At 39.4% G+C, this 27370-nt stretch overlaps 1 protein-coding gene across 1 annotated transcript in view; it reads right to left on the bottom strand.

Moving 5' to 3' along the window:
* Window positions 1-4655: 4655 nt before the first annotated feature.
* The window catches only part of LOC119736890 (SNF-related serine/threonine-protein kinase-like), a 42997-nt gene continuing 20282 nt past the window's right edge, over window positions 4656-27370 (bottom strand). The window contains exons 2-7 of the mRNA XM_038210907.1: window positions 26245-26386; window positions 23393-23596; window positions 16511-16681; window positions 13431-13704; window positions 12624-12813; window positions 4656-9106 (exon numbers count right to left, since the gene is read on the bottom strand). Coding sequence (XP_038066835.1) covers window positions 8247-9106; window positions 12624-12813; window positions 13431-13704; window positions 16511-16681; window positions 23393-23596; window positions 26245-26386 — 1841 coding nt within the window. The 3' untranslated portion in view covers window positions 4656-8246. The remainder of the gene's footprint in view (window positions 9107-12623; window positions 12814-13430; window positions 13705-16510; window positions 16682-23392; window positions 23597-26244; window positions 26387-27370) is intronic.

Genomic DNA, 27370 nt, shown 5'->3' with positions numbered 1-27370 from the left:
TCATGCAGCTATACGATGTTGCGCACTGAACCGACGAATAATAGCAACCGCGGGTGCGTCGTGTCAAGGCTTGCGTGCACCCATTCATGGCTTTGCCAAATAAAAATTGAACTATAACTGAAATTTCCGAAAATTCGTCTTTGGAAATGACCTTCTTTCATTGTTTTCTTCAAAATGACAGCATGCCAGAAAGAATAATTTCACAGGGAGTTTAGTGCCATTACTACATCTCTAAAGTATAAACCAAGTATGATTTTGAACAATAATTTCGTCAGTTACTTTTTGGATAGCTGCAAACGATATACTCTACCTTGAATATTTCACAGGAGTTTAGAAAAGTGCAGATTTGAAAACGCATTTAAGAAATTTAATATGGGAATAAATGCATTGTAAAGTCACCAACTAAATACTTATCTATAAAGAACATCCATACGAACAGAAATGCCAACCAAATACAGATATCTCAGTCTCACTAAACATTCTTTATTCCCATTTTTTCTCAAATTGTCAACAGTTCTGGGGTGCTAAAGTATTCAAATTAAGTAAACGTGCCAACTCATAGATTCTTTAACATTCACCCCTCCGAGAAAAAGTGCTACTTTGCAAATTACCATGACGACGACAAAATAACACACTACGATCCACTTGGACACAAGTCCGTAAGAAACACAGTGAGGTATACAAGTGTTTGGTGGAAGTTTGTCTACGCAACTCCACGCTCACCATCGAAGAATAAGGATGTAGTCCCTAAAATGTACATGGAGAAATAATGCAGTATACAACTCTAATTCATGTATATTCCGTTTGAAAGTAAGGACACGCCCAGTATTAAAGAAAAATTTGCCTTTTGAGAATTTTTGTTTTCATTTGGAAGCAACAAAATTGCTCAAAATTTTAAGTAAGGTGCATAACAACTAATGTGTTGCACTTTCAGCTCAGTGGATAATATACAGCTTTAGAAAACATCGTGCAAAACGTCTGCACAATATTTTAGGTGTTGGGCACCTATTGACCTATCGCCGTTTGTGAGTTAGCCACGCCCCTTAGACAACCCCATGGGATTTTGTACGCTAAATTTGATTTGTCTCGGATGTTGCGCGTTCCGCGTCCATTTGTATATCATGTCATTGGTCAATATATTACAAGCTGCGATTCTAACGCGATTCTACCGCGATATGTTGATTTTGAAGCCATCTTCAATGTCAGTTTTAATACTTCCAAACAATATCATTTCAGGCAAAATAATTTTGCAGGGTATTTGATACCAGTCCTATCTTCACTTTGAGTAAGGTCTCTGGCCTTAAAATTGGCAGGAACTTTTCTGGGTAAATGCGTGGCTTTGAACAAAAAAATGTTACAGACTTTCTGTAAATTGAAATAATTCTAATGTACCTACATTTGCCAAGACTGTACACAAATATGATGTTGTATACTGCATTTTTTCTGACAAAAACAGCTCGCTGAAAATATATTCGTTTCCACTTGGAATAATACTGTAAGAATTTTGATAAAAATAATATAATGAAACACATGACTTAAAATAGCACATTTCGATTTGAGTCCTAGTGCGGCTGCTATGGCGACTGAACCACACTAACACAGACTAACAATCCAAACTGCCTTGGTCACAGGACCAATTGCGGACATGACCCAATTGAGAATAAAAGTTCTGTCTTTACACTTAACATGTAACTACTCTCCTGTTGGTGTCCTTTTTTTTGGTTCGATTTTTAGTCCCAGATCCTTAAAATTGCTTGTCAAAGTTTAACCAAAAAATAAAATGGCCTCCAGAAAAACAAATTACCGATTCTCTCTCAGATTTATCCATGTTTGTGATCCATATGTATTTGGGCAATTCCACACTAATGGGCCAATTAGATACGTTTATGGAGGTTGCATATAAAGGGTAAAAGATGAGCTAGTGTTTTCTTTATTTTTTCCTATACCTTGCCAAGTTGAAAGTGACTAGGACAAGAAAATACAAGAAATGATATCTTTTTTATTTGAGAAAATAACAGTTTTTTTTGTCTGTGTTATACGTAACTAACATGGACAGACACACTGCAAGGAAAAGGCACTTTCATTTGGCATTATCACCCCATTTTACATTGCTGTCAAGCGAAAATATAACCGTTTTTGCACTGGCTTCAAAGTTATGATGTGATTAGGGTCACGTACGAACAGGGACAGACACTTTGTGACAAATGTCCAGTCTGTTCGTACGTTTAAATCCTGATTATAAAATATCAAACAATTCTTCACATTGACTCTGAGTTTTCTAGGTTTTGACTAATGGTCAAAAAAGTTCAAACGTTAAACAACTTGTTACTATCACCCATTTGGTTGGCGCGGCCTAAATACACTAGGCAGTATGTTAAAGCAGCACAATTCAAACGAGGCCCAACTCGTCATTTTGGTGGTAAAAACACAAATTCTGTATTCGTTAACTATATTTTGACAATACAATGTCAAGACAATATTAAAGGTAACAGACTTTTTCCCCCTTTTAAGATGGAACAACATGTCAAAGTAGGGGATTAATATTCCATACATTTTTGTACTGGCTCAAAATGCTTTAATGGTGGATCCGTCATTCAAACATTTCATATTAAAGGGAAAATACAACATTTGCAAACATCAAAAAATAAAACTACCAAATCATTTTGAAATACCTTGCTGGACTGTTAGTGAATGACAGTGTAAAGCATCCTGTAAAATCATGGCACCTGGTATACTGTCATTTTCAAGAAAAGTGGTATTTTTGTATCAATTTCCAACGCTGATCGGCCGATCAGCGTTGGAAAAAACTGGCTTTTTTTCAAATACTGGCCCCAATTGACCATCGCACTTGTTTGCAATCGATTACAAACCTATGAACGGGTACGAGCCAGCTAGACTGGTTCCCTGACCTTACAATTCCCCAATGTATGTAAACTGCTCTGTTTCTTCTTATATGGAGTCAGGGAACCAGACTACAGGAAAATGATTGTTTTTCTTGGTTTTTATAGCATTTTCGAACCCAAAACCTCAAAAAAGTCAGTGTAACTATATTTGCTATATATTTCCAACCCCCCAATTCCATCCATTTCTGAAAATTACAGCAAAAGCAAATGATGTATATTCCCTTTAAGGGCTTGAAGCTATAAATGTAGCCTATGTGTACACCTTAAATCAACTGTCAAGACTCAAAGAGCATCCTTAAAAGGCACGTAAGAACATTTGCATTTAGTAAAAAGAGTACCTATTGATTTAATCCCAAATATGGGCAAGGAATTTGTCGTTAATAACGACAAATTCCTTGCCCACATTTGGGACCTGCTGGTACCAATACTATGAAAGTGTTTCGCCTGAACTTATATTATTTAGAATTGAGAAAAAGCTTGAGAAAAAAAGTTTGAGAGAAAGATTTTTTGTCCACTTTTGGTCAAAAACAGGTCTTAATTGGCTAGAATTTTGTTCAAATTCGTTCAAGTGTTGTACTGATACCTGTGGCTTTTTTTTCAAAGTTAAACAAATAAAATAACTAGAACTGGGTTTGAACCTGCGACCTTCAGATTGTTGTAGTGCTCTATACCTACAGAGCTATCCAGCAAATGTTGGCGGTATCCCCATTCGTCAATGTATTTTTCAATCAGAAAAATTTAGAAGCCATAAACGGTGCCATATAGCAGGGATCACGCCCAAAGTCATGATACTAGCAACGTATTAGCAATGATGCAAGCCCGGGAAATGGCAAACAGGGACAGGATACAGCTGTTATCACAAATTATAAAATAAACCACAACGGGAAAACGACTATATTATGTGCATTTATGTTGACTCTGACAGTTGATTTCATGTACATACATTGCTACAGGATACTAGAAGCCCGAAATCAGAAATATTTAATTGAAGTAGATTAAATGACTTTGAGTCAGTATGTACTATTCTTGCCCTACCATGTACTTTAAAATGTAGCACCACCATAAAAGGGGCAAAATGTTATACCTGTATTGTAAAAAAAATAAAAATAAAGTTAACAAATGCAGAATTTGTTTCCGTTTTTAAGTAGCATTTTTGGTATCATGGGGTCAATCCCAACACTTTAATAAAAAAAACGGCACTTGTGCGCGACATGTTAATTAAACCCGCAATTTTGGACATTTGACCTTGGTACCCTGACCCCCATCCGACCTTGGGCAACTTAAGAATGGCCACTTCAGAACTACCCCGTGACGGACAATGGCCTGGTAGCATCAAACCTTTTGTGCTCAAATTGTTAATTAAACTCCACCTAGCTCCTGGTCTATTTGTGACTTTATGTCTGTCCTTCGTTACGTACGTTACTCTTGTACAAACAATTTCCACCATATTTTCTAAAATACAATGTACATGTATATCCTTTGCAGGTGAGGATATTTGTCCAAAGCTTGCAATGTTTACAGCAAAAAACTGAGAGACAAAGATCCTAGTTTTATTATCAAAACTCAAAAGGTCTCCACAAGGGTCACACTTTTGGGCCCATTAGTGTGGAATCACCCATTTTCCGTTTAAGCTCCTGAGTAAAACTTTGGAGAACAAAAAGTAACAAACTACATACAGAGGAGGTAGGACCACAATGCAGATAGGAATACAACTGAGAAGCTTACAAGAAAGACAAAGATCACTCCTACATGGCCGGTGGGAAGACACAGTTTTTAATAAAAGACCGTCTTGGACGACAAACTACTACAGACGCTTCAGAGTAGGAGGGAACAATGAGCACAATTTCTAAACGAATACGGCTCACTTTTGACCGAGGATAATTTACAGTTATGTTTCTGAAATGCTATTGCAGGAAAATCTCCCGGAAAGCAATTAAAATCTTTGCATATATGACCAAACACTTCGCAAAATGTGGTCACTCCTATTTTGTTTCTTATAAGAACCATTAAAATGTATTCCTTTGTTGCTTCACGAAGTAGTGATGGCAACTATCGGGTATCTTACTATTTCCAAAATGAAGAGATTCCTCCTTTTTCCAAAGGTATATTAACAATTTTTTTAAAGGATATTTACCCAACAGTTAAATATATTAGTTTTCTTTTATTATCAAAGCAAAACTGGCAAAATTGACTTTAATATTTTATGGGCTGCTACATGTACTTTATTTTGTTAGCTGGACAAAGTTTTGGACACATTTTTACAACCTAAAGACTCAACAGAAGGTGTTACATGAACTCCTTTCTTTGTCTGAAAAGATTGGGTAAAAATTACAACTGCGTTCGACTGGACCGACGTATCTTAAACAAGGGTGACGGCGACCATTTAGATAAAATATATGTACTTATGTATTACCATGGCAACAAATCTATGCTACTTACACTACAAGATCGCTGTCGAGTGTTTCAGTAACGACAGACCACTAACAAGGACCCATATGACCCGAACTTGCCAATGTTTTTTTTTCTTTCTTGAAAATCATTAATTCTTACAGACATTCATCAAATACTTAAATCAATACTTAAATCTAAAACCACTCGTTTACGTAGTGTTATTTCTTTCTTTCATTTATTACAAATTCTAAAATCTACGGCCTTAAAACCTTTCGGTTCATATAAACAATCAATAAAACAGTCAACGTATTTTTTGGTGATTAAGAATAATAATTTACTTTTTAATTTTTTTGTTTTGTCGATAATATTCATACTAACCCATCTGATACAGTTTTTTTTTTGCACACGTTAATTTACATACTCAATGTACATATACAGAGCTAACAATCTATGGTACATTTGTATATATATATTTTTTGTCTCCCCAATACGAAGCTATGATACAGTTCACAAGAGTAAAACAAATTTTAAAAATTCCCCGACTGCGTAGCCCGCTACGGCAGCTTTGCCCCAATCAAACAACACAAACTCACCATTATACAATACATAGTCATGTACACTATATACAGTGTGTTGTGCGAGCAAGACCGAGGTGCCCGTAGTCAGAATTTTTCGTTAGAATTTAGTTTGTTATAACTCTTAAATTAAAAAATACCACACACACAAACACACCACACATAAAAACAACTCTGTTAACAAGCACGCACATTACACTTGACAAAGCCCAGAGTGTGTGCACATTTTCCAGTAATTAATACTTCATGCACATTCATATATTTTTGAAAGCGCTCAGTTTTAGTATTTTTTTTTTTTTTAGTTCTTACATCTTCAAACGTAAAACAATAAATTAAAAGATAAACCACAAAAACAAAAACTACAATGATTGGATAATGATTTAAATACAAGAGCAGCCAGGCTAGTTTCGAGTTAAAGGGTCCATGCGTGACCATACGGGGGCGCTATGTGGAAACCAAACAATGGACACAGATTTATATTTGGTCCAATTATGGGCAACGCTATATTTGTCTGTTTTGTCTAAGCATGATGGAAAATGGTCCTGAAATGCTCCCATATGACAGAAATATCAGCAGATCTTGCTAAGAACAGAATTTTGTTTAGGACAGGAATTAGCTTAGCAGAAACTGGATACCAGCCAAAATATCCCATGATGCAGATGACCAGTGACTGGTACTCTGCAGGTTTTTAGTAAGGCTGGTCCGAATTACTGAGCGTCTTAAGAAGCTGGCGCCTAGTCTTGCTATAAAAAGAAAACCGTTTGTCAACAGTTTCAGGAATAATGGGCCGTTCGTACGACACATTACTTCATCATTTCCTATATTTGGTTTAACGTTCAAAACCTCGACCTTGACTTATTTCATTCTGACTGTCATTTTTCCATCTGATTTAGGCAATTACTTTGAGGCCAAAGAAACGATGTTACTGTTCCCAGAAAACAAAAACATAGTATCTTTTTCTTAACACCTCAACAAACGGAAGAGTGGGTTTCGCACACAACCGTACGTGGCAAGTATCATCCGAGGTCCCATTTTACAAAACATGATTTTTAATAATTTAATTTTTTTCGAAACTGTATCTTTGCCGACCCAAATCTGAACCAGCAGCTTGGGTCTCTGGACTAATTTCTTTATAGTTATTTTGTCTTTACATGTATATTTACAAACCACGTCGATATTTTTCTTACACAAGTTAATTTTCACAAAGAGCAAATGATAACATTTTCGCGAATGTGAATCCTTACAGTCTACAAAAAGAGGACTGAGATTAACAAGAATGCAGCAAAATTCAAAAAGCTGAATCTGGGGTAAAAGTTTGTCTCAAATTAAGAGTGTCGTCTCCATTTCTTCCCTACCCCCCCCCCCCCCCCCAATCCTTGTAGTCATTACATTTTCAACTACGAGGGTCATATATACCTAAATCTAAATTCACACAATTCATGACAATCCAAATACATTTTATCACCAAAGAAATATGACTAACTAAAGTTATTGGTGACGTTGTCTTCGTTTTTGAATTCTGGAACAAAATGCGGGCCAATGTACATTTTAATCAATTTTCATTCGGACAAAAACAACCGAGATCTTAAACTGTACTCGAGCTCACTAATAGAACTTGAGCTATACTACCGTACGTTGGGGTCTTATTTTGTCAATATGACAGTTTGTAAGACTTTTTTTTTTACCGACAGAGAGTAACAGCTAGCAAAACATGGATTTTACTTCCCCCCCCCATAATTCTACCAAAAAAGTGTTATTTTTTTACAACTCAAGAGAGGGCGCTTTTACTCGGCCTTCAATATTGTCATTAGGTTTGGCTAGGAAACTATAACCTAAAGTAACATATTCATTAAAAATAAAAAACAGTTTGAAAGGGCCAGGCAAATTTTCATTAAAAAAAAATCATCACACCACCACAAAATCACGTCACACGGGCGGAAAATATTACTAAAATATTTCATCATCTACACAGATAATACAAAAGCAGAAACCAATCAAGTACAATGTGAGCCCAATTTCAAGGAGCTGGTAAGCAGATAATAAAATTGCTTAGCAAATTAATGTGCTAAGCAGAAATGAGCTGAGAACCAGTCACGTGCAATACACATCGCATGGCATTTTGATTGGTAACCTGATTTGGCTAAGCATAAAGTTTCTATGCTTAGCAGCTTTATGTAATTGGAGCTGGCAGGGGCTAATTTCATAAAACTGCTTATCACAAAGAAGTTTGCTTAGCAATCACCTGTGACGGGCCAAAATGTCATGTGATGTATATTGCTCGTGACTGGTACCCAGCTGGTACCCGCTTAGCAGATCCATGAATTTGGTGCTTAGTGGCCGCCATCTTGCCTGACCCCTTCAAACTTGTTCATCACCGTCAAACCAGCCTGCAGCAACTGCTGTCTGATTTGCCGCCCGGTTTCAGTGGGGATTCGTCGGCTTCAATGCTTCCGATACGATTCCTTTTCTTTCTGATCTCTTTGTTCCGGCCTTTAGTCGGTTTGGTAGCGGCGGCGTTGCTGTTCAAGTCCGGGCCGTTCTTCCCGCCCAAGTTGGAACTGTCTCGCTTCAGCTGCTTCTTCACCGGCGAGCCGTTCTGAATGTTACTTTTGTCCGAGTCTTTGGGGATAATGTACAGATTACTGTCCGAGTGGCTTAAGTTGTCCTTTTTGGACCATGATTTGACCGCGTCTGAACTTGGGTCGTCGGAATCACTTGGGGTGGTGTTATTAGGATCGATGGCAAACTTGCTGATACTGTAAGAGCTAGAGGAATTGGACGAGTTCATGCTCAAGTTGCTCTGTTTGAGGCTCTCTCGTAGTTCGTTGCTCTTCTTCCGCTCGTAGGCGTTACCGTTGTTGCCCGGGTTACCGCCGTTGCTGTCACCGCCGGTACCCCCTCCGGAGCTGTTGGATCCAGTGTACTTACCCCCTGTGCCACCTCCGGGGCCGTTGTTGCTGCCCGCGCCGCTACTGCTGCCGCCATTCGGCGGACCGTCTTTGCTTCCCCGTCGCTGACCTTTGGGAGGAATGTCGAATTTCTCGGAGCGTCGGCGCGTGTCAGTGTCATCGTCGCTGGCGTCGGAGGAGCTGTAGCCCCCGCGGGCGGCCATCTTGGTGCTGGTCTTGATCTGGTGGGGCGTGTCCTTGGACGGGACGGTCTTGCGATGGCGGATCTGTCGGGTTACTAGGAGACTGTCCACTCCACTGGGCCTTTCATCGTCTGACTCCTGCTCGTCTGTAATAAAACAAAACAAAACAAAAAACGAAGACTTTGTAAGTTTGAGTCCAAATTTTCAACTTCTTTGAGCTTCCAAACACAAAACTTTACTAAAAACAAAATATTTTGCTGAGCAGAAAACATTAATTACCAGCAAAAATGTCAAATGCTGTATGCTGTTTGTGAGACTCCTTAAAATGATTTCATACAGAACCACACAATTGTTCAAAAAGAAAGTCTATCCAGTGAAAATGGATTTGTTTCCCCCTCTGTATTTCCATTTTTTTCCAGAAGAAATCTAACTGGTGAACAACATTAATGAAAAAAGAAAACACTGAATATGCTCAAAGTGGTCAGAGGAAGCTTGTTATGGGATGACGCTTTTTCTGCTTAGAGCAACACAGACAGCATCAAAAACACAGCAAACTAAGCATGCAAAGCTGTTCAGTTATAGCAAAACTACCTGAAATGAGTGAAGAAAGAAAGTTCTTTTATCAAACTCTCTCCAAAGATGTGAGAGTAAAGACTGGTGATGCTACATAGCAGTTCCAATAGGTTCTTTCTTTTTAACTATGCCAATTTTAAGGTAAAAAGATCATCTTTAAAGGCAAATTGTGATTACAAGCTTTTGGGGAGAATTTTATCGTTTTTTTCCCCTCACGTTATTTTATTAAGGCAGCTTGATACTTTCTCAAACTTTAAAAAACCTTACTGACGTGATGAGTTCCTGCAGGTAATATACATTAACCCTTACTTCCCCAACTCCATCAGAATCCATCCCCCCATTTTGGACATTTTGGTAGACAAGCCATGAGTACCAAGTCCATCAAAATCCACCTATAGTAGTGGTGGTCTTGTGGTGGATTTAAGTGGATTTGGTCTTTAACCCTAACCGAACTCAGCCCATCAAAGCCCAACAGCAGGTTTTGTGGAAATCTGTTGGGATAGGTACAGTACCCCTAAACTGATGGTCTTTTACATTGGGTTTGGCATACCTCCAGAAACTAAGTCCAACAGTGTGTGTGTACGATTTCCAATGTGGGTGTTGGAATTTGACAGGGTGGGTACGGTTCCTAGTAAATTATGCTAGGGAGCTAGGGTTAAGCATCATGTGAAGCAGGGTCGGTGTTGGATTTTGGTGGACTTGGTCCTGTACTTATTAAAAGACACCAGGGATTAGGGGTAAACCTCTCACTGTTCAGAATTCACTATCACCGAAATCTCAATTTGAAACTTTTCTGACTTCAATCTCATTCTGTGGAAAAAGGTTCAATATACGCATCTATTTAAATACGCATGCCAGCTTTATCTGAAATGAGTGGAAAGAACTACGTGGCAAAGCATGGAGCATGGTTGTGACTATGAGTTAATGGAGCAACAAGTACACAGATGCAACTGAATATGATGAAACAAAATCTACTTTTATGCACATGCTCAAGTTATCAATTACTTTGAAGGGGCCAGTTCATTATTATCTTCATGAAAGTTTAAATAAGGGAATAAATATATGCTTAGCCAGTTTTATGGCATGTTTAAAACTGGCTAGGAGCCTGGTTGTGGATAATGGCCCAAGCCGAAGGCAAGGGACATTATGGGGTTAAAAAGGGACAAAATTTTAACAATTTCGTTCAACAACTTTACTTCATGTTTTATCAAACACCCCTCTGGCCATGTCTACGGTATGTGCCTCGCAGGGGTAGTGCTAAATATCTCCTTATATGGAAATTGGCGTGTACTGCATGATGTGGCACAGAACGCAGCGGCGTTTTATCAGCGGTTTGAAACCACCCACCTGACAGGCTCTCGACCAATAGGAAAGGGTAAACTGTCTCAGGTATTTATGAATGAAGTTTCAGGAATCAAATCCTGAAGGGCAAAACCTAATTTGATTTACATCACCCTAACGTAAAATTCCATCTTACGAATAGGAATCAAATCCTGTTGAAGATGCAAACTTTCTCCTAAGAGCAGTGACGTGTCTTTTTTATATTTCTAATTTCTGCAATCTTTATACAAAATAAATATTTAAATGGAACAAAAACCCAAAGTAAATGAACTGTAGAAAATATCTGTGAATATAACATGTACTTGATGAACTTACAAACGTTTTGTTAATTTGGAAAATGTCAAGTGATTTGACAATGTACAGAGAGGATACACAGTGGAACATATGGAATCATGCGCAGCAAAGTGCTCATCTCAAAATAAAAAGGGGTGCCATAAAAGAAACAAAATCTTGCAGTGTGCTTCTGCCAAATAAACCAAAATGAGTACATGAATGCTCATAACCATAATGGTCATTGGGAAGGATATTGGGGGGAAAAAAATTCAATAAACTTTTGATGTGATATGTCGATTTGTGTTTGCCGTCAAATTACAAGTCAATAAAAGGAGATGAACAATTGATGTACCAGGGCATGTGATCACTAAGCCTTGGTCAAGGCATTCGACGATAGAGTCCGATGATCGATGTTTGGCTGCGAACAATGCACTCACGTCACACGTACTGTGCCAAGCCTGACCTCACGCGGCTAGGCTACACTATGCAAATCAGGTGGGGCCGAATGAACGCCTTGGAACAACCATAGTGATGGCTTGTCTTTTTCGGCAATTTTCGTTATTTTGTCGCTGGCTTTATATCGAGTTATATTGGGTCTGAACACTCCAAAATTGTTGGAGAACGTAGCCACACTATCCAGCTCTATGTTCACGTAAAATATGGGCCTCCACGACCAAGCACTGAATATTAATCTCATCTTTATACACATACGGGGTAGTCGCTCGAAATCCAGAGACAAAATAGAGAAAAACCAGAAAGTCAAACACCATGGATGATTCAAGGCGTTCATTCAGCACCAGGGATTTGCATATTGTAGCCTAGCCGCGTGAGATTGCTGTTTGCGCTTCATACCGTATGTACGTGTGAGTGCGTAGCCTGTGGCTGCTGTGTATGTTAGCGGCCGACCATCGACCATCGGACACTACCGGTGAACGCTTTGACCAAGGCTAGTGATCACTGTACACTCACGAGGCCCTCTTCAATGGAGAAACCATTGTGCATGCTATCATACAAAGCAACTGCCCCGTGACGGATCATCTGTACAAAAGCTAGCGCAATGCTTTGAGCCATTGAAGGGGGCCTTCGTGATGGAATTGATACCATGCCCAGATTGGTTGATTGGATATGCCACTGTTACAGTGCATTTGAATAACTCGTCACTTGACTTGAGACTGTGATAATTTGTGATGGGTTATGACAACTTGTGATGTCTTCTGACAACTTATGATCACTTGTGATTACTACATTACAACTCTGGTTCACTGTCACCATGACTTCAGCTTCACTGTTTTACAAACTTTCTTTGCGTGTTTGTTTGTGTATGCTTTAACCTAATTCCAAAATCGCCCAACATCACTTTTATAAAACCCTCTCTTCTCTCCCTCTGCACCCCCTCAAACAAAAAAAAAAAGAACAGTCCTAAGAATGTCTCCCAAGAAGTCATACATGTAAGCAGCGCCCTGCCATCATACACACCTTCTTCTTCGGTAATCTGATTCAGAACCGTCGGGTTGAGACGCGTGCTCTGAATGTTGGGCCTGGCGTTGTTAGTCCCCTGCGATCGACGATTCTTCCCCCACGATCCGTCTGCCGACGAAGACGGCGAAATCATCGGCTCCTCGGTAGATTCCAGTTCCTCATCGGCAATGTGCTGAAATTCTTCTTCCTGATTCCCAGTTTTTACCAAAAATATGTGCGCAGAGTTCAGGGGGGGAAAAAATAGGGCAAAAGGGGGCAAAACATAAGCATGGAAGCGTGGATATGAGAATATGTTTGGTGAATTTTTTTTTATTTTCAATTTAAAAAATTTCAAATTTTTGTATTGTAAGATTGAAAGACAATTTTCAAATGTCACACAAGGACCTTCAGGATTTATTGATCTGAAATGTGATAAGATGAACTGGGAAGGAGTTTGCATCCATCATAGATAGTCATCTGCCACCAAATGTTACAACGTTGCACCCATCACCGGAATACTGACTGGTCTCTTACTGTTTTATAAGTTACAAGGACCCCGGACAACTTTGGGACAATGTCTAAATAAAATGATGCCTCTATTCTATCTATGTAAGCCGCTTGAACGAAGAGGTAGTGAGTGAAGGAACGGGGAAGGGGGTGTTGAAGAGGTTGCATGCGTTGTCAATACAAAAGCAATAAATACACAGCAGCGTTGGGGGGAAAAACGTGGGTGGGTTAAAATTAGATTTTGGAACTCACAACGGTGAAGTAGTGATTATTTGATTTCTCCGGACTACTTCATTGACCGATACAATCGTGACTTACTTCTAGCGATTGCAGCCCCTCTTTGACGATGCTCCGCCCATGCCGTGGGTGGATGGTCAGGTGTTCTCGTTCCATGCGGTGCCGTCGCGGACTGCACGAGACCTCCTCTTCGGAGTTGGACCTCGCCATGGCTGCCAGGGCCGGGGAGGCGGCTAGCGGGGGCAAGGGGATGCTAATGGGCTTGGAGACGGGCTGGGTGGTGACTGGCGAGCAGAGGTGACTTATGTTGTTATTGATGGGTTTGTCCATGGTTGGGTGGTCGGGAAGTGGAGTTCTGAAGTAAAAGTAAAACAAATTCTTGCAAGTGAAGTTTTTTTTTTTTAAAGTCATAAATACATTGTAGAGAGAAGAAATGTCAATATGAATAACCATACATGTAGATGCAGTATTAATCTTCCTATGCAAACATACATTCTGTGCCAAGTTGTCCTTTCAGTCAAAAATCAATCAAGTGACTGTTTTCAACAGTTAAGAATTTCCAGCCTACATAAAGCAGGATTGACTGGCTGGGACAGTTTAGGTAACTTGATACAGCTATGCTTTGACTCCCGGTGAGTGATAAAACAGCTGTGATAAAACTGCCTTGTCTGTTGCCCCAGTTTGACTAGTCACAGTACTTGCTTGACATATGATCTGACTGATAGTGACTAGCCTTTGTTAAAAGTATAGCAGGGGAAGTGGAAGTGAATTTGACTGTCTGTGACTGTTTAAACAACAGGAGCGTTAAACATAATATAAAAATATTCAATTATTTCAGGAAGTACAATGCTCCTGTAAGTCTAAAAAATTTACGCTGTTTGTTTTGATTTGTTTATTTGGTTTGTTTATTTGTTTTTTCCCCAAATAAATGCAACAGTTCTCAACAGTCCTAAATAAACATTCAAACCCCAGTACTATACAGGAATTCCTGAAAGGAAAGCCACAATGAAAATGACAAAAATGAAATTAATTTATCAGTATCCGCAATCCATGTACTATGTTAAAATCAATATTAACAAAAGGTAAAATACAACATTTGCTTTTGTTGTAATTTTCAGAAATGGACGGATATGGGGGTTAGTATTTTATAGCAAATATTGTTACACTGACCTGTTTAAAGTTTTGTGTTTTGTGTTCATAGATGCTGAAAAACCAAGAAAAAATGCTGTTCTTGCAGTCTGGTTCCCCGAACCTACTTCTGTCGGGGAATTGTCGGGTCAGGGAACCAGACTAGCTGGCTTGCGCCCATTCACGGATGTGTAACCGATTGCAAAAAAAGTGTGAACTAACTACATTTGGTAAACTGGGGGCAGTATTTGAAAAACAGTCAGTTTTTTTCCAACCATGGCCGGCCAACCATAGGTTGGAAATTGATACAAAAATTCCACTTTTCTTGAAAATGACAGCACACCAGGTGCCATGATTTCACAGGATGCTTGAGACTAATATTCACTTACAGTCAAGTAAGGTATTTCATAAGAATTTGGTGGTTTTGTTTTTTGATGTTTGCAAATGTTGTATATTACCTTTAAAAACAACTGTTACTTTTTCCCACGTAGGAGTAAAATACTGCATTGAGAGCACTGTTACAATTATGTGGATCACTGCCAAACACATATTATTGATGGGGCTTTCAACAAATCTACCAAACGAAAATTTCCTGTGTGCATGATTTAATCTTACATTAAGGCATACTAGTCACTAATTGTAATAAATTATGCTATTGAGACGATTAATTAGCATTGGAAAACAGAAAACCAAACAATTATATGGATAATTGACAAGTGATGTTACAGGAGCATATTATTGGTTTTAATACACCAAAGGTGTTCTGCATTCTGTTTCTTAAATATCAGTAGTTACAATGAAACAAACATTTAAAACATAGGGCCAAATTAACCCTGCTGAATCCAACAGGATCCAACTATATCATAAACCCGTTGGAGCCTGTTGGATTGAGCAGTAAACCCCTTGTACAAAAGTACATGTACATATTCAGAGTCAGCTTCTGTTGGGTACTGATTAATAATGCCAAGCTGGATTCTGTTGGATTCAACAGACAACTAAAAATAAGGTACAGTTGGATTCTGTTGGATTGAGCAGGAAGTAACCGTTGGACTCTGTTGGATTTAGCAGGGTAGTCCTGAGGAACCCTTAGGGGTAAGGGTTAAGGGTTAAGAATGGAAGTTTTGAAGAATTTTTTTTTTCTTATGGATTGTTTTTTTTGTTTTTACAAAATCAGAAACAAACACAAAATGCACAACCAAATTAAGGTAATCAAATTCTGTCCAGAAAAAAAAATCATAGTTATTAATAGTGGCTAGTAAACGGTAAAATTAAGAGTCGAGAAATTGAGACCAAATTTGTACTTACTAATTTTAAGCTTTTGTGGAATTCTTTCCAGCTTTTAAGTTAAAAATAAAGATTTTTTTTACAGCCAAAAAAATCAATTAGAAAGAGCAGTCTAATGCATTTTGTTGAAATTTGTGATCATTTTTGTGAAAATGTTAACCTAGACTGATGAAACCGAGTGGCCCAATGAAAAAACGTAATCTTAGGGGACCTAGCATGTAAGCATTTTGACAGCATCTTTACTAATATTACTCCTATTATCGCTGCCATCGCAAAGCAAAACAATTTTTAGAAGCTTTTTTTACAAACTTCGACAGTCAAGACAGCAGCAGGGCTGTGACTGGTTGAGATGGGGTTAAGGTGGGTGGGGATGGGATGGAGTGGGGTGGGGTGGGGTGGGAGTAGGGATGGGTTGGGGTGGGAGTAGGGATGGGGTGGGGTGGGAGTAGGGATGAGGTGGGGTGGGAGTAGGGATGGGTTGGGGTGGGAGTTGGGGTGGGGTGGGAGTGGGAACGGGGTGGGAGTGAGGGTTCTAGGTGGGTTTGGGACATGTTGCTGGGGCGGGTTAGGGTTGGGTGGGTTGGGTTGGGGTGGATTGGGGTGGATTGGGTAGGATGGGTGTTGTGGGGTGGGGTGAAGTAGGATGCAGTGGGGTGTGGGGTTCTGTGTTGGGATGGGGGCTAGGTCATGATGGGTGGAGATGGGCGGGGGGCTGGGGGAGGGGAGCGGAGGTGTTTTTTTTTTCTCACCTTGGGGAGAGTGCCAAGGAAGCAAGCTGTGGCTGGACAGAGGAATGCCTCCTTAGACTGTTATCTTCGGCCTTCAGGTCGCTAACCGCGCCGACTTGCTTCTTGAGTTTACGCTCAGCTAGCAGGAAGTAGGTGGCCGTGATGTGGTCATAACTGTCGCTTTCTAAGGACCTGGAAGAAAGGTTTGAGAAAAAAGAAATCAAAGAATGTTTTAGATTTCTTTTTCCGATGTTCTTAAAATAGGTCCTCTGCATATGATCAAAAGAGGATGCGACTAAAGAAGAGGGTGTGCAGGACGCATAATTTTTTTATTTGGGGAAAGAAAACTTGTGAATAAAGACAAAACATCCAAACATCCAAGCCCTCAAATTAAAGTTGAATTTAGAGTTAAACAGTAAAAACCTGCCATTAATGGACGTTAGGTTAAGCGTGCATGTGTCCAAGATATTATTGTAAACAGCGCCACCTAATGTTGAACGATGTCCAGCTCCTCCTCTCTTGAATTTGCAAGGCAGCGGGATTTTTCGCAGAGTCATCCCCTAATTGTCAACACAGACCTACGCCGCTGAATGTGATTCGCACTTTGGTTGCCAAAACAATGAAACAATTGTCCCTGAATAATTACCAAAGCCGTAAATAACATCGCGGCCTCAAGGGAAACAGTGGGGCTCTAAGCACGCATCAGACATGTGGCTACCCTGGAAACGACAACAGGTACTTCCTGCTTTACTTCCTGGTCAGATTGCTCAATGTTACATGTACAGACTTGCACGTAGGTACAGAGACGATTTTAGAAGATGTGCACGTTACTGACATGTGAAGTATGGTTAAGGACCATGGAAATCAGGGGCGGATCTAGCTTTCAGGAAACGGGAGGGGGGTTTGATATAAAGGGAGGGGGGTGATTGAGTGTAAAGCATGCCCTGTTAGGGGGGTCCAAGGGCCTGCCACCGGAAAAGTTTGAAATCTGCATTCTAAGACAATTTGAGAATAAGTTTACGAACTTTAGCATTCCATTTAATATTTGGCCCCCTTTTACTAGTGTCATAACATTAGTCAGCTCGGCTGAACCGGGTGGAGGGGGGGGGGAGGAAGTGACAGTTATGGACCCCCCCCCCCAAAAAAAATCCTCAATCTGCTACTGGAAATTCTTTGCAAAATGAATTCCACCAACCATAAAGATGGTAATTCTTCTATGAACAGTTACATAATGAGTAATTCTTTGAGAAAATTATGTTCTTAACTTTATTGACGGGGATGCAATTTTAACTGAAACTAATTTTTCTGGATTTCAATTGTGTTCATTTGTCAGCTCAAGAAATTAGGTTCCATTTTTTCCCATTGCTAACAAAAAATGCAGGAAATGACTGAATGTTAATTTGAATAAAATCAATCCATTTCCTCTCTCATAGCTTTTGTACAGGCTAGTTGCCAAACAGGCAGAACCCCTACAAATTAAATGACATAACTGTCACAACCAGTTGCAGGGGTTTGATAGACAGGGTGTCATTGAATACTGCTACAACTGTTACTTCAATTCTATAGACCTTATGCATAGCAGCCATCTTAGAGGGCAATGCCTCTCTTTTGCTGGAATCTGCATGAATGAACCTTTTGTGCATACATTGTTACAGAATTCAATTAATTATTGCCAGGCACTCAGCAGGGGCCTCGTAGCCGAGCGGTTAGAGCGTGGAGCTACGGAGTGGAAGGTTGGCGGTTCGAATCCCATTCGGACCAAAACCTGGAAAACTCTCTCTGACGACCCAACAGTAAAATGGGTACCTGATTCGTTCAGGGAAGGTAAGACGGCGAGAGGAGAGGACTGGGCACCGCCGCTCATATGCCGCGCCCAAGACACAGTGGACCTTTAACATCCCACTGCCCCTACGGCCAATAATGGCTATGGGATCTTTACCTTTACCTTTTTTTACTCAGCAGTACTTAAATCCACCACATCTACATGTATTACTGTCAGTCAAGGCATGGTACCCTCAGTTAACAAAATTGCCACAGCCTGTCAATGGCCCTTATTCACGAGGAAGCCATTTTGGTCGTGTTCCCTGAATGCATTTTATAAATTGTGAACTGTTGAATGGGATGGTGCCAGACTATGCATTCTTGCCTTACTTTTTTATTTTTATTTTAATGTGGCTTTTTTAATGTAGAGTTTGTTTAGGCCAAAAAAAAAAAGTCTCCGGTTTCTGGTATGCGCGCGCGTCGCCGTAGCCATGCGCGTCGGCAAAATGAAAAAGTTTTTTTTTCAATGAAAGATGATGTCTCAAAACCGCCAAACTCACTGGTTTGACTGGAATCATGCTGCTGCAGAATTTTAAGGTGTTTTTAGATTGGGTTATGGTCGAGAATAAGCTTTATGTGGCCTCTCTGGACTCCCATATATTTGCACTAAGTTTAGTCGGGCACCATTTGCAGTCATCAGCCGACATTTGAAGCAAAAAAATCAGGTAAAAAAAAAAAAAGCCGCGTCGTCACACTACTTTTTGGGCAAGCTCCATACCAGAAACCGGAGACTTTTTTTGGCCTTAGAAGACAAACAAAGGACGCTCACAGGGGGAACGGAATGATAGAAACGCGTTAAAGGGAATGAAACGAACTCCAGTGATGTGCACTGAATGAGACACAATAGCATGAATCTGGCAAAGGGACAGATACAATGAGCATACAGGATGGAATAATACTTTATTTATTCAGATTAATTGGTAAAAACACCTGTCTCCCAAAAATACAACTATCCAATTAAAAGTAGTATACCAAATTTGATTAAAAACCGTCCAACAGAGTAAAAATACATTAACAACAATAATTCCCTTCATTACAATAATTCCCTGAATAATATGAAAAATCTGTGCGACAATTACATGTAGTCGTGTATATTATAATTATTTTGAGTTGCATTATAACAGTGTGTTAATTATCTCAAATTTCTGAAAGATTAACGAAATACAAAGTCAATTGCAAGACTGAGCAGGAAAATATATACTAGAAAAACTGCATAGTTATATTTCTACAGAAATTCTATTGATAGAGGATAGTCGTTGTGTTTTCCAAGCTTTTGATAGCATTTTTTAATACAACCGTTGAATGTCAATGAATTGAAAAATAAAAGTTTTGAATTTATGGGACGGAGCAGCGTTTTGTGCATTTTCACTTTGACGTAGGCCATGATGACATTTCATGCCAGATTGACTTATTCCTTAAACTTGAGCACCCTTCGTATTTCTTAGACCTCATGGGTAGACTTTATGAGTATAGCGGCCATCTTATAGGGCATCCTTCGTTATTTTAATTCAGTAACAATGAGTGCTTAAAAGGTTTATTTCTGGTATGTCACAGCAAGACAAATGTATTGCCTTGATGACTGCTACCTATAAGGTCCATATACGCCTTTTTTGAAATATTGTGGGCAAGAGAGAGCGCCTTTTTTTCAGTGGGTGACCTCTCTTGTATATTCACCCCGCAAATGTATTATGTTATGTTATTTATTTTTTTAAAATTATTTCATTGAAAATAAAACATGACAAAAAATAAAAAGCCCCGCTTCCTCTTTTTTTTTCAAATACCCGGACGAGAAACATGGTTGTTTTTATTCGGCCTAAGGAGCCTGCCGACAGGTTGCTTGTATGAGGCTGCATCCTAAAGCCAAAAAAAAAAAAGTCTCCGGCTTCTGGTATGCGCGCGCGTCGCCGTTGCCATGCGCGTCGGCAAAATGAAAACATTTTTTTTTTCAATGAAAGATGATGTCTCAAAACCGCCAAACTCACTGGTTTGACTGGTATCATGCTGCTGCAGAATTTTAAGGTGTTTTTAGATTGGGTTATGGTCGAGAATAAGCTTTATGTGGCCTCTCTGGACTCCCATATATTTGCACTAAGTTTAGTCAGGCACCATTTGCAGTCATCAGCCGCCATTGGAAGTAAAAAAAATCAGGTAAAAAAAAAAAAGCCGCATCGCCGCACCACTTTTTGGGCAAGCTCCATACCAGAAACCGGAGACTTTTTTTGGGGGGGGAGGGCCTTAATCAGAAATTTGTATTCATCAGAGCAGACTGGTATTAATTTGTAATTAACTTTGTGTCATTGCTTTTCTTTCCCTTTACAAGTTCCAAAAATTAAGATTTTACCTCGCTTTCAATTTAATATGGCCGACTCGTGAATAAAGCCCATTGAACCATTATGAGCCCAATTTACAAAACTGTTAAAAACTGTCACTTGATAGATTTTGACTGGTAGGGTAACTCTCTCTATTCGTCACAGACAGAGCGAGGGATTATTCAATTTCAAAATCAGTGTTTGAAAGAATTTCTTTGAGGTAAAGAATTACATTTCAACTTTCTTCAATAAGCCATTTTGGAGTTACAAAAATGTACTACTGCGCATGCGCACATCCCATGACAACGATTAGGGTCGGGGGATAAACAGTTCGCCACACGCGTGCAAAATCATAGCGGGGTACCAACGAAATCAAAGAAAAGTTCTTTTCTTTTGAAGTAGATGCAAAATGTTGATTCGATGATTGTTTTCAACGGCACCATGGTTTAAGATGTTTTGTATTCTCCAACTTTTGTGCGAACAAATATATCCATCTTCTGTTTTACTAGAACAAAATTGCAAAATGTGGATTTGGTTACCACGTCCCCCATAGACTTGTGTGCATTTATCTGCTTTGTTTATCTTCCGACACTAAATCGTTGAGTCTGATGTGCGCACGTGCAGTAGTACATTTTTGTAACTCCGAAATGGCTTATAGAGTGCATGTTATGTACAATGTACATGTAACTTGCTGCAAGCTTTTCCCAGGCAAATGGAAGTACCCCCTCTGTTGACCAAATTCAACCAGTTTCCTCAAATGTCAAGAGCCTACATGTACATGGTTTCACATTATGCGCCCATGTACATGTACATGCACACTTGCCCACACGTTTCGTAGGATTTATGCAAAGCCCGTTCCTGGAAATATTTAATGTATATTTTCCGGTGGATATTTTTGCCCACGACAGGGTGTTTTGTGTAGGTGTAATAAGACTTGACATGGATGAACATGAAATTGGGAAAAACATTTTCAGACATACGAGTTAATCATTGTATCTATGCAGATTGTCTGTTGTTTTATTTTTTAAGTCTTAATTTTGACATTTAAAATGGAATTCATCATATCGTTATATTTTTCCCCCCTTATTTTAAATGAATCATTCAGACTCTCAAATATTTGACATGGTCTTCATTCTAATCAATTCGGTTTCAAAATAATGAATTGTTTAAAAATACTTGGTTGTCTATAAATTGTAACGAGAGTACACTTAGTCACTTCTTTTTTTCACACAGTGAATTCATTTGTATCAGCATTAGCATACATAAGCTTATAGTTATAATGCAGATTTAATAGCCAGATTTCATCGTGCTGCTAAGCACACAATTTTCTGCTTTAATACAGAGCCTCCCACTTACGTAACACGAACAAGGAGCATGATAACTTAGGCACGATATGCTTAAAAATTTTGACGCAACAATATAAATCTTTGCGTGCAAACACGAGCATGTCCTTGCTGTGAAATACGCTTGAAACGACTATGACTCCAATACGACTCGGATTCAGACTAGTAGAACTAAGATTTTTGAGACTCAGACTAGGGCGTGGACAATAGGACTCGGACTGGGACTCATGTTTCTAGGACTTGGAGCGCAGACTGGAAGGACACAGACTCAAATATAGGACTCAGACTCGGACTTGGAATTGGACATGAACTCCAGTTTGATTTGTGAGACGTGGACTTGGACTTGAATGTGGTGGACTCGACTATATGACACTGCTTTTAAAGGCATATTTAGTGGATCATTTGCATATAGGATCATTTGCATATTATAGGATCATTTGTATTCCCAAAAGTAACCCACCATATTATTATCAAAAGCTGACTTGGATTAAAGATCGTACTGATGCTAAATACTCCGTGAAATTATTCTGTCGACTCTTGGCTTGCTGTCATTTAGAAGAAATCAAGCAATGTAGGCGATTTCCAGCGTTCAGTCAATTGACTGATTTTTGGGAATAAAGAGTGATATGGACGAAATCGTGTTTCGTGATCAAAAGGGTCTGCGTTGTTTTTCCACTGTTTTCTTGAAAAGTTTAATATCCACTGAGCTGAAACTTCAACAGGTTAGGTTTTGAAAGTTCTTCTTTGAATTCTGAGTGGTGTTATTATATTGGAAACGAACAAAATGCATGAAAAGCAAAAATGTTGCTATAGGCCCCCCCCCCCCCAAAGTCTCCGGTTTCTGGTATGCCCGCGCGTCGCCGTAGCCATGCGCGTCGGCAAAATTAAAACTTTTTTTTTTCCCAATGTAAAATGATGTCTCAAAACCGCCAAACTCACTGGTTTGACTGGAATCCTGCTGCTGCATAATTTTAACGTGTTTTTAGATGGAGTTACGATCGAGTATAAGCTTTATGTAGCCTCTCTAGGCTCCCATATATTTTGCACTAAATTTAGTTGGGCACCATTTGCAGACGGTGTTGTAATTTTGTAATTGTGCGTCTGGAAGCCAGACTGACGGAGCGATGGTTGTGTATCTGGAAACTGTAAACGCTTTTTAATTAATTAGCTCAATATACTTCTCAAGCCTTATGGCCTTACTGAGGTCACCTCAAGCTGCACTCTGAAGGATATTTTGAGAGTTTTAAGGGGATCAAAGCGTCATCTGCAACATCAGTTGACATTTGAAGAGGAAAAAAAGTTGGGTGGGTAAAAAAAAAAAAAAAAAAAAAAAAAAACCCATCGCTGCACCACTTTTGGGCCAAGCTCCATACCAGAAACCGGAGACTTTTTGTGTGTGGCCATATATGCCTTAAACCTCCCCTACTTACTTGATGATGGTAGCCATATCGGCGACATTCCCGCTGATCATCCTCTCCACGATGCTGTCGTGCACGCTCTTGGTGATGTCGTGCCTGGTGATGAGGGGCTCCATGGGCTTGGCCTCCCCGCCCTGCTTCAGCCAGGAGCTGTTGAAGATCTGCTCTAAGGTTAGTCTCTTCTCAGGGTCACGCTGCAGCATGCTGGAAATGAGACTAATACCAGAGACAAAGAAAAGTCTATGAAATTGACAAGTACTGTATGAGATGCAACAGACACAGTTAATTTTTTCTTGGGGGGGGGGGATGCTGGGATCTATATGGGAACCCAAAGATTTCAATTGTTCAAAGCATTTACCAATATTCTAATTGAATGTTGTAATTTAAAGGCAATATTTGTCAAGTTTCTCCACTCTTCAATATTTAAAAAACAAGTTGTCCTCAACATTTTCAGAAAAATAAGGTTCCCAAAACTACATAAATCCTTTTTTTTTTAGCCGTCTTCCTTTTTTAAAAATTAACATTATCGTATCCCCTGCTTTTGATCACTAAAGCAAGTAGCACTTCACAATTTTTTTTAAAGGATCTACGATGATTGTTACCGTGACATTTTCTACAACAAATGAACTTCCCTAAGTGTCTTCCCAGAGCTTCCAGAAATTTTAACAAATATTAAAGCTGTTAAAAAAAAGGCAAAACATTTCAGGTTGGTGCCTTTCTGAAGTGGACTTGAGCCAGAATAGAGGAGGACACAGAGTGCTATTAAACCCATCCACTCCAAGTGCATTTTTGAAATCTCGGCAATGTCTCCAGTATCGGCTCCACCACTGGCTTCAGAAACCTTTGGGAGCACTTAATGTTCAAATGGACAAATTCCAAAAATGGAAATAGTAAGACCAAAACCCAATAAAAATAGTCTAGACTATTACCTCAAATATGCAAGGATTCACTGAGCCAGTTTCCCTAAAGTCAGGGCCCAAAAAATATCTCCTTGAGCCAAACACAAAGATAAAGCCCAGGTTTCAAAAACACCGTAGATAAAGAGCCTTGTACTTTAAATGTGACAGGATCTATCTGAAAGCACACTCTGACACCAAATTACGCCGTCTGCAAGGCCATGGACCGTGACCGGTGTGATATAACGGACACAGCTCGTTAATTTGGCAATGCCTCGTTAAATTTTGACCTGATCATGATCGGTTATGAAAGCGCCGATCCTTAAAATGGCACGGTGCGGCTGATTGGGGGGGGGGGGGGGAATCCATCCATACACCCACTCACTCAGGGTTAAATTACGGTCAAGACATCAAAAATGTTCCCAGCTATTAATATTTGCACTCATTTCTCAACCACCCTGACCATCTAGGTTTTCCTGGCAAGTCTTCTCCAACGTTTCTTTCTATTTTCAGCACTGGCATTAATTTGCTTTCCTTTGAACATGTACCCGGTGGGTATTCTTTGAATGGTTTCAAAGCTCCACTCATACAATGCTAAATTTAAGTACGCTTCAATAATGCCTTTCCCACACATTGTGAATACACTTGCACTCATGTCACGATCACTGATTACTTAGGTTTTCCCGGAAAAGTCTTCTCCAACAGTTTTTTCCTATTTTCAGCACGGGCCTGAATTTGCCTCCCTGTGTACATGTACATGTACATGTAGGTATTCTTTGTATGGTCAAGGTTCACTTATACAATTTGTATGGTTTCCTGAGCAAACGATATTATAAATCCCTGTTGTTGTTTTTAATCTAAAATATAAAATACAGGGAGTGGGCAGACCTTTTAATGAAACAGACACATACATTGTCATAATATGTATCCTAATTAAGTTTTATTTGAGATACATGTATCTGTCAATGTGAAGTTGCTTCTTTTTCTTTTCTTTGTTTTTTGGGGGGGAGGGGGGGCGGAATGCACAAACAAAATTACTCTCAAGTCTGATGTGTGCACCGACAACAATGAAAAATCAGAATCACCAAAACGGAACAAAACAGACAAACAACATTGTGCCGAACAGAACACTGAAGTGCAGTCAATCTATTTTTTCATTTCTTCGTTCGTTTTGGGTTTGGAGAAAAATGTCCCCTTAGGTGTCTGGGTTTTCTGACTACCCGGGAAACGAAGCAGCCTGCAACCCTGGGCTGATTATGCATACGGTGAGCAGACAGGAACGACAGCGTGTTGAAGTGCATGATGGTTATCGTTCGGCATTCTTGCCTTCGCCGAAGCCATCTGCTTGCACTTGAGATTGAAAGGGAAAAAAAAAAAAAAAATTCTATCGCGGAAAACCGTGGCTGAAAAAATACTGCCGACTTGGCTCCTCTGTTACCCATTTACTTTGGGAAAGACCGGATTGGAAGCGTAGTGCTGTTAATATATTATGACCAGGAAATTAAAGTGGAAAATAAGGAAGAACGATAGAAGTTGTTTTTCTGCCTTTTTTTTTTTTTGACTACCTACAATCATCGGAGAAATGTTCCAGAAACAGCCAACCGTCAATGGAAATTACTCCCAATATGGCTACTCCAATATATTCATTTATTTTAGGAGAGGGACCAGTTTGAGTGTAGGGCTATTTATAACCGAGAAAGGGGGAAAGTGAGACAAGAGGGAGAAATATAAAGGAAGTTGGTTTTTGAGAATCTTATTAGATGTGGTTCGGCAATGGCCGACCATTGCTAAAAACAAAACACTGCCAGATTGGCTCTTCAAGTTACCATTTATTTTGAGAAACTAAGGACGGGCTCTGAAGTGTAGTGCTGTTTAATAATATTTCATGACCGAGAAAGCGGAGTTGTGAAAAAGAAAAACAGAAGAGAAGAAAAAGAAAGACAAGCTCAATTCTGTTTTTGGACTTACTTTCTACACTCTTCGGAGATGTGGTCCGGCAGGTAGTATTTACAATCCATGATCATCGTTAACGTTTCGCTGTCGTTTGTTTCATTAAATGGAGGCTCACCACAAACCAACATGTAGAGGAGAACTCCGAGGCTCCAAACATCTGCAAGGAGACAAAAAAAGAAAGAAATACATTTCTTGAGGGGTGGACTTTTGTGAGTGCAAATTTGGTTGATTTTGAAGAATTGTTAAGAAATGCTGCAACGTCAGCCAGAGGGTGACAATACATGCAAAAACTGCTTGAACAAAAAACTTAACTAGCACAATAAATGTCAAAGCATATAATTATGCACTCCAAATGCACAACAGTACAAAATCTGTCAGAACAAGCACGGCAAATGCCCGCCATATATTTCAACTTCTGATAATTTCGCCCTTCAATAGTCTATAGTATCCAAACTTTGCAAGTTAGCACGGCTTTAACTTCAGGGGAAAATGTTCAAGAATCGTCATCTAGACTATAAAGAATTGTCAAATATTTAAAAAATAAATAAACAATACTGACAAAGTTCAGGAATTGTAGAAGCCTTGTGTCATTTCTACAGTGACAAATATGCACCTAAAGCTACGTTACACTATCGTAAACAAATCCTTCAAGAAAGAAGATTTAAAACGCTGATATTTGTACATGTACAGCAAACATCTCGATCAATATGTAAGGAAAGACTTTACTCCAACATTAGTTGTCACTTACAACACATTAAATGGGCACCCTGTTTGAATGTCAATAAAAAAAAAAGAATGAAGGGAAGGCACTAAACGGGCTCTTAAATTATTGGACTTGTTGTCGCGATTCCGGTTTCCGGCTCTCATTCAAAATGTATGCAACGATCCTGTCAGCGCTGTTTTACGAGATCGTTCAGAGTGGTCATCAGTGGCAATCCACAATGATGGATATGTCGAGAGACCCAGCAAAATGAAATCCACAGGAAATGGTACTTGAAGAATAATTCGCCGATTGTACATTTGCAGACACACGTTGTCAAAATGGAAACAAACGATTTTACTGACGTCAGAAGTCTGCAGTCCAAAATTTGACTTGAGCAGAGCAAATCTCTTCTTGATTGGACAAATATGGTAAACAGTC

The sequence above is a fragment of the Patiria miniata genome, unplaced genomic scaffold (assembly GCF_015706575.1).
Source record: "Patiria miniata isolate m_02_andy unplaced genomic scaffold, ASM1570657v1 HiC_scaffold_3, whole genome shotgun sequence".
NCBI classification, from domain to species: domain Eukaryota; kingdom Metazoa; phylum Echinodermata; class Asteroidea; order Valvatida; family Asterinidae; genus Patiria; species Patiria miniata.
The sequence above is the reverse complement of the archived record's forward strand: the minus strand, read 5'-3'. Positions and strand labels throughout refer to the sequence as shown.